Below are 14165 nucleotides of genomic sequence, written 5' to 3' on the forward strand. Positions count from 1 at the left end.
TTCTGCAAACTCAATGAAATTGGATCTCTCTGTCCTTTTTCATGGTGTATCTTAACCATTTTTAGGTGGACAGTTCAGTACAGTCCACAATATTTGCATTATTGTAAATAGATCTCCAGAACTTTTTTATGTTGCAAAATTGAAACTCTATAGCCATTAAAAACTCCCATTTTCTCTCCCTCTAGCCCATTTTATTTTTATTTTATTTTTTGAAAGGATTTTATTTATTCATGAGAGACACACAGAGAGAGGGAGAGACATAGGCAGAGAGAGGAACAGGTTTCCTATGGGGAGCCAGATGTGGGACTCAATCCCAGCACCTCAGGATCACGACCTGAGCTGAAGGCAGATGCTCAACCACGGAGCTACCCAGGTTCCCCCCTCTAGCCCCTTTTAACCATGATTAAGTTTTCTGTCTTTATGAGTTTGACTATTCTTTTTTTTTAAGTTTTATTTATTTATTTGAGAGAGTGAGCAAGATCAAGACAGAGATCTTGAGCAGGGTGGGGGTAGGTGTCGGTGCAGAGGGAGAGGCAGGCTGCCTGCTGAGCAGGGAGCCCAACACAGGGCTCCGTCTCAGGACTCCAGGATCATGGCCTGAACCAAAATCAAAGATGTCCATGTTTGGCTAGTCTCGATACCTCATATCAATATAACCACAGTATTTGTCTTCTTATGATTAGCTCATTTCATCTAGCATAATATCCTCGAGTTTTATACATGTTGTAGCAGGTGACAGAATTTTCTTCCTCTTTTTCCTGTAATTTTTAGAAAGATTTTTAAAATTCATTTGAGAGTGAGAGTGAGAGAGAGAACAAGCAGGAGGAGAGGCAGAGGGAGAAGAACAAGCAGACTCCTCGCTGAGCAGGGAGTCCAATGTGGGGCTTGAACCCAGGACCCCAGGATCACAACCTGAGCTGAAGGCAGATGCTTAACTGACTGAGCCACCCAGGTGCCCCTCTATCATTGTTAATAGCAGATATTTGTTGAGCATCTACTGACTATTAGGCTTGTTTGAGATATTTTTGGCCAAAGAAAAAAAAAGAAGTAAAGAAAACTAATCATTTAAATAAATTACTCTGAATTGACATACAGAATGTACATGCTCAGATACCTTAATAAGTCTTATACTGAGGTGTCTGCTGTATTTTTTAGGTAGTAATTCTTGTATCTAGATTCTACCGCATATGCATAGTTTTGTAAAAGTGGGTGATACTTGTAAAGTTTGGTGGATGATACTTGGAAAAGTTTGTAATACTGGTGACCAATTCTGGATCAAAATAAATTAGTTCTTTGAAAAATCCAGACAACTTATTGTCAGTTTATCACCAATTCCACCAGCTTGCAAAGTCTTCTGCCAAATGTTTAAAAAATATATTTTATTTTGTTTCTATTGTGGTAAGAACAACATAAAATTCACCATCTTAACTAGTTTTAAGAACACAGTCTAGTGTTGTCATTCACATAATTATGCAACGTATTCAGAACTCTTCTTGCAAAACTGAAACTTTGTAACCACAGACAACTCCCTTCCTCCATGCTCTTCCAGGCTGTGGTAAGCTTTCTACTTGGTTTCTATGAATTTTATTACTGTAGGTAAATACCTCACCTAAGTGGAATCATAGAGTATTTGTCTTTTTGTGATTGACTTATTTCATTTAGTATTGTGTTCTCAACGTTTACCCATGTTTAGCCTGTGGTAGGATTTCCTTCCTTTTTTTTTTTTTTTTGGATTTCCTTCCTTTTTAAGGCTGGATAATATTTCCTCATATACAAACAGAACATTTTGTTTATCCTTCATCTGTTGACGGATATTTGAGTAGTTTATATTTCATGACTTTTGAAATAGTGCTGCAATGAACAGGGTGTATTGATATCTCTTTGAGACCTTGATTTCAATTCTTTTGGATGTAAATCCAAAGTAGGATTACTGGAACATATGATAGTTGTGTTTTTAACCTTTCAGGGAACTCTCATGCTGTTTTCCATAGAGCCTACACCATAATGCAATCCTCCATGCACTCGAGTTTCAATTTTTCCACAGCCTCATCACTATATCCATTTTTAAAAATTGTATCAAATCCTAAATGGATGTGAAGTGATATCTCTTTGTAGTTTTGATTTACATTTCTCTAATCATTAGTGAAGTTAAGCAACTTTTTCATGTGATAATTGGAAGGAGAAATATTTGTTCAATTTCTTTTCCCACTTTTTAATTAGGTTCATTAATTTTTTGTTGTTGGTTTGTAGGAGTTCATTATATTTTCTGGATATTACTGATTATCAGACACATGATTTGCAAATATTTTCTTCTATTCTACAGGTGGCCTTTTTACTCTTACTTGTGTCCTCAGATACGTAAAATTTTTTAAGTTTGATGTGGTTCCATTTGTCTGTTTTTGCTTTTATTGCCTGTGTTTTTGGTGTCATATACAAGAAATTATTGCCATAGCCAACATCACGAAGATTTTCCTTCTTGTTTTCTTGTAGGAGTATTGTAGCTTTGGGTCTTAAATTTAACTTAGTTAATCCATTTTGACTAAATTTTATGTATGTTTGGTGTAAGATAAAGGTTCAATATCATTCTTTTGCAGGTGGATATTCAGGTTACCCAACCCTATTTTTTGAAGAGATTGTCCTTTCCCAAACGAGTGCTCTTGGCATCCTTGTTGAAGATCATTTGATTGATACATGAGGGCTTATTTTTGGCTATTTTATTTTATTGATTTATATGTCTGTGCTGGTATCACACAGTGTTTTGATTACTGTTTCTTCATACAAAGGTTTGAAATCAGGAAATGTGAGACATACAACTTTGCTCTTCTTTTTCAATATTATTTGACTATTTGGGGTTCCTTGAGATTTGCTATGAATATTAAGATGGATTTTTCTATTTCTGAAAAAAATTGTCATTGGGATTTTAATAGAGATTGCATTGTATCCGCAGATTGCTTTTGGTAGTATTGACATACTCACAATATTGAGTATTACTAATCCATGATCATAGGACGTCATTCCATTTATTTATGCCTTATTTAATTTCTTTTAGCATTGTTTTGTAGTTTTCAGTATACAAATCTTTCACCATCTTGGTTAGATTTATTCCTGAGTATTTTATTCTTTTTGCTGCCATTATAAATGGAATTGTTTTTAAAAATTTCCTTTTAGGATGATTCATTGAATAGGAAAAAACTGATTTTTATATGCTGATTTGTTATCCCTGTAACTTTGCTGAATTATATTAGTCATAATAGTGTGTGCATGTAATCTTTAGTGTTTTCCATAAAATCACATCAACTGTGGATAGAAATACTTTTACTTCTTCCTTTCTAATTAGAATGCCTTTTATTTCTTTTTCTTGCCTAATTCCTCTAAGACTTTTAATACTATGTTGAATAGAGTGGTGTTTGCTCCTAATCTTAGAGGAAAAGCTTTTAGGCTTTCACCATTAAGTATGATGTTAGCTGTGAGCTTTCCATATATAGTATTTACTCTGTTGAGGTAGTTTCTTTCTATTCCTGTTTTTTGTTTTTGTTTTTTTTAATGATGGCTACTGAATTTTGTCAAATGCTTTTCTGTCACAATTGAGATGACTGTGTTTTTTTGCCTTCATTCTGTTAATGTGGTGTATTACATTGATTTTCATATGTTAAACCATCCTTACATTCTGGGAATAAATCCCAGTAGGTCATGGGGGTATAATCCTTTTAATATGTGGTTGAATTTGGTTTGCTAATGTTTTTTCTAAAAAGGCTCAACACCCATTGTGGAGCCCAATGTAGAGCTTGAACTCATGACCCTGTGATCAAGACCTGAGCCAAAATCAAGAGTCAGATACTTAACCAACTGAGCAACCCAGGAGCCCCTGGTTTGCTAGTATTTCACTGAAGATCTTTCACATCAATTATTATCAAGAATACAGTCTGTAGTTTTCTTTTCTTGTAGTGTCTTTGACTTCGGTATCAGAGTAATGCTGGCTTCATAAAACAAGTTTGGAAGTGTTTCCTTTTCTTTAATTCTTTGGAAGAGTTTGAGGAGAATTGATGCTTAATCTTCTTTATATATTTGGTAGAATTTTCCAGTGAAGTTATATAGTCCTGGGCTATTCTTTGTTGGGTAGTTTATGATAACCAATTCAATATCCTTACTAGTTATTGGTCTGTTCAGATTTTCTATTTCTTCATGATTCAGTATTGGTAAGTCTTGTATTTCTAGTAATTTACTCTAGGTTTTTATTTGTTCTAGGTTATCCAATTTATTGACGTATCATTGTTCACAGCATTCCCTTATAATCCATTTTACTTCTGTGCATTAGTTGCAGTGTCCCCTCTTACATTTCTAATTTTAGTTGAATATTCTTCTTTTTTTAATCTAGCAAAAGATTTCTCAGTTTTGTTGGTCTTTTAAAAAACCAACTCTCAGTTGGTTTAAAAAAACCAACTCTCAGTTTCACTGGATTTTAAAAATTGTTTACTTCTGCTCTAATTTTTTTTAAAGATTTTATTTATTTATGCATGAGAGACATAGAGAGAGAGAGGCAGAGGGAGAAGCAGGCTCCATGCAGGGAGCCTGATGTGGGATTCGATCCCAGGTCTCCAGGATCAGGCCCTGGGCTGAAGGTGGCACTAAACTGCTGAGCCACCCAGGCTGCCCTGAGCCACCCAGGCTGCCCACTTCTGCTCTAATTTTTGAATTTCTCCTGTTCGTTTTGTGTTTAGTTTGTTTTTCTAATTTTTTAAGATGACAGGCTTTTGAGATCTTTCTCCTCCTCCTCCTCCTCCTGCTTCTTCTTCTTCTTCTTCTTCTTCTTCTTCTTCTTCTTTTCTTCCTTCTTCTTCTTCTTCCTCCTCCTTCTTCCTCCTTCTTCTTCCTCCTTCCTCCTCCTCCTCCTCCTCCTCCTCCTCCTTCTTCTTCTTCTTCTTCTTCTTCTTCTTCTTCTTCTTTTCCTACTTCTTCTTCTTCCTCCTTCTTCTTCCTCCTTCCTCCTCCTCCTCCTCCTCCTCCTCCTCCTCCTCCTTCTTCTTCTTCTTCTTCTTCTTCTTCTTCTTCTTCTTCTTTTCCTACTTCTTCTTCCTTCTTCTTCTTCTTCCTCCTTCTTCTTCCTCCTTCTTTCTCCTTCTTCCTCCTCCTCCTCCTCCTCCTCCTCCTTCTTCTTCTTCTTCCTTCTTCTTTTTGTATTTTTTTGGAGTTTGGCTTGCCAACATATAGTATAACACCCAGTGCTCATCCCGTCAAGTGCCCCCCTCAGTGCCCATCACCCAGTCACTCCACCCTCCCACCCACCTCCCTTTCCACTACCCCTTGTTCGCTTCCCAGAGTTAGAAGTCTCTCATGTTTTGTCACCCTCTCTGATTTTTCCCACTCATTTTCTCTCCTTTACCCTATAATCCCTTTCACTATTTTTTATATTCCCGGTATGAGTGAAACCATATAATGATTGTCCTTCTCCAATTGACTTACTTCACTTAGGGTAATACCTTGTTTTTTGATGTATACATTTACCCCCATAAACTTCCCTCTTAGAACTGCCTTCACTGTGTCCCCTGTTTTGTTATGTTGTATTTTTGTTTTTGTCTTTTACTTATTTGTTTATTGGATAGTAAGAGAGTGAATGAGTGAGAGGAAGGAGAGAGAGAGAGAGAGAGAGAGAGAGAGAGAGAGAGAATCTTCAAGCAGACTCCTGGCTGAGCATGAAGCCTAACTCAGGGCTCAATTCCAGGACTCTGAGATCATGACCTGAACCAAAATCAAGGATCAGATGCTCAACCAACTGAGGCAACCAGGTGCCCCTGCTTTTATTTGTCTTAAGGTATTTACTAATTTACTTAGTGATTTCTTCTTTGACTCTTGGTTATTTAAGATTGCGTTAATTTCTACATATTTTTTATTTTCCTCTTTTTCTTTTGCTATTGATCTCTACATTTCATTGTAATCAGAAAAAAATGCTTTCTATAATTTCTATATTTTAAAATTTGTGAAGACTTGTTCTATGGCCTAACATATGGTCTATCTTGGAGAATGTTCCAAGTACACTTGAGAAGAATGTATATTCTGCTGCTGTTGGGTGGAATGTTCTATATATGTCTGTTAAATTCAGTTTGTTTATAGTGTTCAATTCCTCTGTTTCTTAATTAATTTTCTGATTGTCCATCCATTATTGAAAGTGAGGTATTGAAATCTCCTGTTACTGTGTTTCTACCTATTTCTCCCTTCAATTCTGCCAATATTTGCTTTAAAAATTTAGAGATCTGATGTGTGGTGCATAAATATTTTTATATACTTTTGGTTGAACCAACCCTTTTATTATGTAATGTCTGCTTTGTCTGTTCTACCAGATTTTCATATAAAGTATATTTTATCTGATACTAGAATAGCCGCATCTAATCTCTTTTGGTTATCATTTGCATGGAACATCTTATTCCCTTCTTTCACTTTTAGCCTATGTGTGCTCTTAAATGTAAAGTGAGTCTCTTATAAACAGTATATAGTTGGATTTATTTATTTATTTATTTATTTATTTATTTATTTATTTATTTTAGGCTTACCAATGCAGGGCTTGAACACACAACCCTGAGATAGTTGGATTTATTTATTTATTTATTTATTTATTTATTTATTTATTTATTTTAGGCTTACCAATGCAGGGCTTGAACACACAACCCTGAGATAAAGACTTGAGCTGAGATCAACAGTCAGACAGATGCTCAACTCAGTCGAGTGACTTTAGCCACCCAGGTGTCCCCTTTTAAAATCTATTTTAGCCAATCTATATCTTTTTGTTGGGGAGTTTAATCCATTTACATTTAAAGACTTACTAATGGAGAAGGATTTACTGTAGATATTTGGTTAATTGTTTCCTGTATGTCTTGTACCATTCTTACTCTTTCTTTCCTCTCTTACTGCTTTCTTTAGTTTTTTACTGATATTTTTGTAGTGACATGTTTTGATTCCTTTCTCATGTTGCTTTATCTATATCTATAGGTATTTTCTTTGTGGTTACCATTGCAAAACCCTAAAGTTATAACAGTCCATTTTAAGCTGATAACTCAATTTCAGTTGCACACAAAATATTTTAAATTCAAGTTAGTTAACTAATAATAATAGTCTAGTATTAGCTTCAGGAGTAAAATTTAATGATTCATCACTTATATATAACACCCACTGCTCATCCCAACAAGTGCCCTCCTAAATGCCCACCACCCATTTAGTCCATCCTCCCACCCACTTCCCCTCAGCACCCTCAATTTGTGCTCTATAGTTAAGAGTCGCTTATGGTTTGCCTCCCTCTATATTTTTATCTTATTTCCCCCTCCCTTTCCCTATGTTTCTCTGCTTTGTTTCTTAAATCCCACATATAAATGAAACTATATGATACTTATCTTTCTCTTACTTATTTCACTTAGCATAAAACCCTCTAGTTCCACCATGTCATTACAAATGGCAAGATATTCTTTTTGATGGCTGGGTAATATTCTAATATGTATCAATCACATCTTCTATATCCATTCATCAGTCAGTGGACATTTGGGCTCTTTCCATAATTTGGCTATTATTGATAATGCTGCTCTAAACATTGGGGGTACATGTGCCCCTTTGGATAAGCATTTTTAATCCTTTGGATAAATACCTAGTAATGCAACTGCTAGGTCATGGGGTAGTTCTAACTTTTTGAGGAAACTCTTAACTTTTCCAGAATGGCTGTAACAGTTTGGATTCCCACCAACAGTGCAAACTGTCTCGGCATCCTTGCCAACATGTTGTTTCCTGAGTTAGTTTTAGCCATTCTGACTGGTGTGAGGTGGTATCTCATTGTGGTTTTGATTTGTATTTCCTTGATGATGAATGATGTTGAGCATTTTTTAATTTGTCTGTTGGCCATTTGTATGTCTTCTTTGGAGAAATGTCTGTTTATGTCTTCTGCCCATTTCTTAAGGATAATTTGTTTTTTAAGTGTTGATTCTCATGAGTTCTTTATAGATGCTGGATACTAGTCCTTTATCTGATATGTCAATTGCAAATATCTTCTCCCATTCTATTGGTTGCTTTTAGTTTTGTTAATTGTTTCCTTTGTGGTGCAGAAGATTTTTATCTTAATAAGGTCCCAATAGCTCATTTTTGCCTTTGTTTCCCTTGCCTCCAGAGACGTGTCTAGAAAGAAGTTGCTGCAGCTGAGGACAAAGAGGTTGCTGCCTGCTTTCTCCTTTAGGATTTTGATGGTTTCCTGTCTCACGTTTAGTTCCTTCATCCATTTAAAATTTTTCTGTATGGTGTAAGAAAGTGGTCCAGTTTCATTCTTCTGCATGTCACTGTCCAGTCTTCCCAACACCATTTGTTGAAGATACTGTCTTTGTGGGTTTTTTTTTTAGCTATCTCAAATTCTCTAAGCAGCTTGCCTTTCTTCTTCTCAGGAGATCACAATCTTATTCCCCCAGCCTCTTCTTGTGGAACTGCAAAATGTATGTAGCTGAGCCCCTTCAATGGTCTCTGTCACTTCTAAACTGTTCTGCTGTTCCTACTAGTGTTCTGAATGAGAAGACACAGAATCCATCCCCTCAGGCATCCCTCAGACAATCCAGATTGTTTGACTCATGGTCTGTTCTATTTTCATTCTGAGGGTGGAGCAGATATGGGAAATTTCCTCCTAATGGTGCCACTACACCAGGTTAGGGGTGGTGTACAAGTGTACAAAACTCTGCAAAAGTTCCCATAACTTTCATTGAAATCCTTTCCTGGTTTTCCATTGGCCTGGTTGCTGCTGCTTCTTAGTTGGTTTCTAGAATTCTTACAAAGGCATTCTTGTCCACAGATTGTTGTTATTTGGTTGTCTCCATTGGAGAGGGTTTGGAGACTTCATGGTCTGTCATTTTACTGCTGTCACTACCCTAAATGATTTAAAAAATTTTTCTCACCAGTATCTGGGAGTAGATACATGGAACTTTTCACACTGTCATACCATCCACATAGGACTATTCCTGTTTTAAACACCAAAGTTTGTGACAAAGTTTGTTACATCAACCATAGCAAATATACTTAGCTCAATATTTTAAAACTATATGTATATGTGCCTTTTATTTATTATGTAGAAATGGTGTAAATCTAATACATTTCTGACTCTTTGGCTTATAACAGGGAGATTGAACTCATTCACAATATTTTTCCTCGAAATCATCTTTATGCATATCCACACCTCCAATTCTAACTATAGTCTTCCTATTAAGAAGAAGACAAAGCCATAAACTCAAGGATTATGGGAGTAAGAGATTTGAGTTCTGGTATCCATTGTCTGCATAATTTTAGGCAAGCCCAATCTCTGGATCTGAACTTTCTCCTATGTTACATGAAGGATTGGACCTTGAAATGGACATAATGTTGTTTTTAGTCTATTGAACATCTATTTCATTGGGTTGATGGATTCCCTACCTAGCTCCTCCTCTCCCTTGTAATAAAGAGTAAATGAAAGGCATAGGAAAGGAAATTTCAAATGATTCCCTGGGATTCTAAGATGAGGTAATGGATATTAACATTTTCTATACTTAATCTCTTCCATTATATGAATAAGATCTATGTGCAGCAAGATAGACAAAGCCAGGCAGAGATGAATAAAGATGAGAGAATTCCAAAGAATAAGAGTCTCAGTGGCATTGAGCCCTTAGTCCTAAAGCTCTGCATTGGATGCTTTGAGAAACCTAGAATCCTTCTCAGCTACAGGATCACATTAAACTAATATTTTGGGTTCTTATCCCTTGTAAAGAAAGGTTGTTCACTAATACGTAGAGCATTCTCGAGAGAGCCCAGACCCTTTACCTCTTTCTCCTGTTATCTGTATCTCTGAATCGCCTTGAGTCTCAGTTTCCTCATTCATACAAGGACAATCATTCTTATACTCAAGTTGCTATGCAGGTGAATATAATAATATGGGAAAAGTAGATGCTTAGTACACAGTAGATGCCCAACAAATAGTAGTATTGTAGTATCACCAATTTAATCATTTTTCAAGATGGATATTGCTCAGAGTTCAGAGATTATAACAAAATAGACAAAATAAAAAAGTAAGGCTTTTGAAACAGAAAAAAAAGTTATTTGAAACTGTACGTCAGTGCTCTGTGGATGTGGGAACTTTATCACCTGGCATCCCTTAGGGCAGTGCTGACTTTAAGCAAACTGGCTTAACAAGGAGATGTTTTCTCTCCCATTACTGAAGGTCCAGAAGTGGGGTTGGAACCAGGAACAATATTGCCGTGCAATGTTGTCAACCCACATTCTTTACATCTTTGCACTTCGCTAGAGTAGATTTTTCCTCAACTTGGTTCCCCTCATGGTCATAAGATGGCTCTCTGGATCACCTGGGGCAAAATGATTGCTTGTTCCTAGCCAACAGGAGAGAGAATTGCATTAGTTTCCCGGATTTCTCTGCAAGTCTGTCCTTTTCATTATGGACACAAATTGGCTTAAGCCAGTCTCATATTTGAGCTAATCACTAGTAAGGAGTCATGAAATTATCTTAGTTTAGTCTAGCTGTTAGGAGAATATTGGGACATCAACCAAAATATCCCTCATTACTCAATTGACCTTTCTGAGTCTGTTTCTCCTCATGTTAAACACTTAACTCACAGGTTGCTGAGAGAATGACATATCATATGTTTAATGCACCTACAATAATATTTAGCATTATCTAGTAATTCAATAAATGAAGGATTGGTTAACTGAGATGGATAGCTCATGATAGGAGGTAGAGGAGACAAACTCAACTAGTCACAAACACCTCAGTGCCCGGACCTGACTGGAACTCTCTGTCAGGTTTCCCCTCTTTGAACTTCACGCAGTAGTAAGTGCCGGCATCGGCAAGAGAGATATCACTGATGCGGATGGAAAAGTCTGTGTTGCCAGCTTTGGTGATGTGTCCAATTTCTTTTACTCTGGGAAAGAGACCTTCTTTGAAATTGTAGATTAATTCCCGGCTTGGCCCAGATCCCTTGAACCATAAGACAGGTCCTTTTGGGAATGAATCTGGTACACTGCAACTCAAGGTGACTGTCTCTCCAATTGATACAGTCTGTGTCATCTCAGATTGTTGCACCTGGAATATCTCATGTGTGGTTCCTGCAAAGAAATACAAAATCATTTCCCATTTCCCATCCTTTGACCCAGGCAGGACTGAAGAACTTGGATCCAGATCATGGGTGGACTTCATTTAATGACATGTGTGAGCACACACACACTGAATTTAGAGAGGCCTCTGCAGGTGGTGAAAGCTCCTGACCTGACTGAGGGGAGTCAGTACAGTGGATCAGATGTATTTCCTCCCCGGGTCCATGTCTCAGCTATGAACCAAGGGAAGAAGAGGACAGGGAAGGAGAGGGCTGGGATTATGAATTCATGGAGAGAGACACTAGTCTCTCCCCTATCTAAATGCCCCAAATCACACAGTGCACTTGGAGATGGGTCCAAGTGCCCTCTGCCAACCTCAGATTGACATTCATCTCTTTTCTGAAGGGTGAGCAGCCACTGAACTTGTGAAGATATTAATTCTGAGAGGTGTGGAGAAAGGGTAAGTCATGAGACAGCAAGCCTAAAGAATCGGGAGCCATTTAGGACTACTAAGTTCATGCAGGCAGAGTATGTTTACTCTGCTTATCTGTCAAGAAGGAAGAGACAGTTTCCTCTTCTCCACAAAAAAAAGAGTAGAACCTCAAGAGACCTTGTCAATTTTGGAGGGCCCACAACTGACCCCCAACATTTGCTACCACCAGCATCACTCCCCCATATTAGTCAGGTCCTGATAATCTCTCTCCTTTCAGGTTGGCAAACCGTCAAAACCACAGATGGGCTAAGGTATGGGTTGGAGCAAGAAGGGAACTCTGGGAGACAATGGCAGGTAAGTGAGCTGCCTACACTCTCACATCTCAGCTTGAGGGAAATATGTAAATTTCCCATGGCCATTGGGTGGCATGGAATGTGGCTGGACTTGAAGAGAACATTACTGGTTTTCCCAGCAGAACAGATGGACACACTGATCTCACTGTATTTGATGAAATGAATTCAGAGAGTGGCAAGAACCAGGAAGCACTGGTTGTCCTCAGAGAAGAGGAGGAGAGCAGAGCTGGGGGTAGACTAGGGCAGACCAGGGAAAGATCAAATGCCAGAAGAGTGACTCAATCCCTCCCCTCCAGGACAGCTTTTCCAAACAAGATCTGGGGGTGAGTGATACCCGAGACCCCTCTTTCTGGTCTTCTGGCTCCCCAGAAACCATAATAGGAGACCACACCCACTAACTGGCTTCCTGTGTGGGGAACGGGGTCCCTGCCTGCATTGTGGTGGCCCTCAGGGACCTGCCACCAGGGCCCTTTACATTCCAGTTAGAAATGGGTGAGTAGAATGGTGCAGGCTGGTAGAGGTTCTGCTAGCCTGTGGATCCCTTTGTTTTGGCTCAGGAGGTATTATCAAACTTAGGGGAGTACATGTTAAGATTTTGTCCTAAATCTGTGAGATAAGATGTGGCTACAAGGGTTAGTGAATGAAAATTGGGTCTCAGAGCATAGGTTAGAAGAGACTCAACAGATAACTTCATGCCAGGATTGTCCCCCAGACCTTAGAAAAGCCAGTCAGCCATCTAGGTCTCACTTTTCTCACTTTTTGGATCATCAAGTGCACACCTGTAGTTGCATTTTGTCTACCTGGTGTCTTTTTATGTGAGGGTTCCCCTTGCCATATGTCACTGGTTTGGTGGAGTTGGCTGTCAGGGAAGGGCATGGCCTGTCAACATGGCTTGATTCAATATCAGGCACAGGACTGAAGAATGGTTAATCAGTAGGGCCGTCTGCAGGATCTTAAAGGTGATTTGTGATTGAAAGGGAACAGAATCTAGTGTGTATGATGATTTATACATGTTTCAGATTTTTAAAAATTTATTTTTACAAACCAAAGGGATGGAGTTTGTCAGACTATACTCACCATTCACAGACACATATGTGCCTGGACCTGATACATACGACATGTCAGGGTGGCCTATTGTTAGCTTCACACAGTAATAGGTGCCCACATCTTTGGGTGACACATTACTGATGCGGATGGAATAGTCTGTTTGGTTGAACTCTGTGTCTTCTACTTGGGTTACTCGGGGAAATTGGCTTCCATTGAAATTGTAGACTAATCGTCGTTCTTGCCCATTCTCCCTGAACCACAAGACAGGCCCTGCTGGGGAGCGAGCAGACACATTGCAGCCCAGTGTTAAGATCTCTCCAGCTCTGACTGAAATTGAACTCTCAGGCTGGGTCACCTGGAACTCTTGATCTGAAGTTCCTGGAAAGAAATTTTGCATCATTTCCCATGTTATTTGTCTCCGCCCAAGATGTTCTGAGGTTCTGGTTCTACATCAACATACATACTCTTTTAGCAACATGTACTCTTGCCAAAATATGAAAATTACAAACTGGGTTGCCATATGGGATGAGAGGAAGGCAACCAACGTACAGAAAGGGGAAAGGTACCTTTCTTCTGCATCACAATAGGAGAATGGCCTGGAGCATAGTAGGAGCTATACAAACAAGGGAACGTGCTGAATAACAAATTATCACAAACTTAGTTTAAGGAAACACATATTATTTCATAGTTCCTGTGGACCAGGAGTTCAGGCACAGTTTAGCTTAACTGTCATGCACAGAGGGAAGGAAGATGCTGTGAAGATGCAGGAAGAAGGCCATTTAGAATCTGAAGATTGTGGTCTGAGGCTACCAGAAGCTAGGAGAGAGGCCTGGAACAGATTCCCCCTCACAGTTTACAGCAGCTTTAGTTATGATTGCCAAATATGAAAGCAACCAAGATGACCTTCAGTAGGTGAATGGATAAAGAAATTGTGATACATGCAGACTGTGGAATATTATCCAGTGCTAAAGGAAATGAGCTCTCAAGGCCTGCAAAGGTATGAAAGAACTTAAATGCTTATTATTAATCAAAAGGAAAAGCCTGCATACTGCATGATGCTAACTATATGACATTCTGGAAAACGCAAAAATATGGGATGGTAAATATATAAGTGATTGCCAGGGGTTAGAGTGGAAACAGAGGACTTTAGAATGCAGAGGACTTTTAGGGCAGCGAAACTACTCTGTATAATGCTATAAAGGTGGATATCACTATACCTTTGTCCAAACCCATAGACTATACAA

The 14165-nt window shown here is 38.4% G+C and overlaps 1 protein-coding gene across 1 annotated transcript in view; it reads right to left on the minus strand.

Annotated features, from left to right (window-relative positions):
- Nucleotides 1-14165, minus strand: part of LOC121477854 (tyrosine-protein phosphatase non-receptor type substrate 1-like) — a 48012-nt gene that overhangs the window by 31261 nt on the left and 2586 nt on the right. The window contains exons 2-3 of the mRNA XM_041732384.1: nucleotides 12952-13299; nucleotides 10750-11100 (exon numbers count right to left, since the gene is read on the minus strand). Coding sequence (XP_041588318.1) covers nucleotides 10750-11100; nucleotides 12952-13299 — 699 coding nt within the window. The remainder of the gene's footprint in view (nucleotides 1-10749; nucleotides 11101-12951; nucleotides 13300-14165) is intronic.

The sequence above is a fragment of the Vulpes lagopus genome, chromosome 18 (assembly GCF_018345385.1).
Source record: "Vulpes lagopus strain Blue_001 chromosome 18, ASM1834538v1, whole genome shotgun sequence".
Taxonomy (NCBI): Eukaryota; Metazoa; Chordata; class Mammalia; order Carnivora; family Canidae; genus Vulpes; species Vulpes lagopus.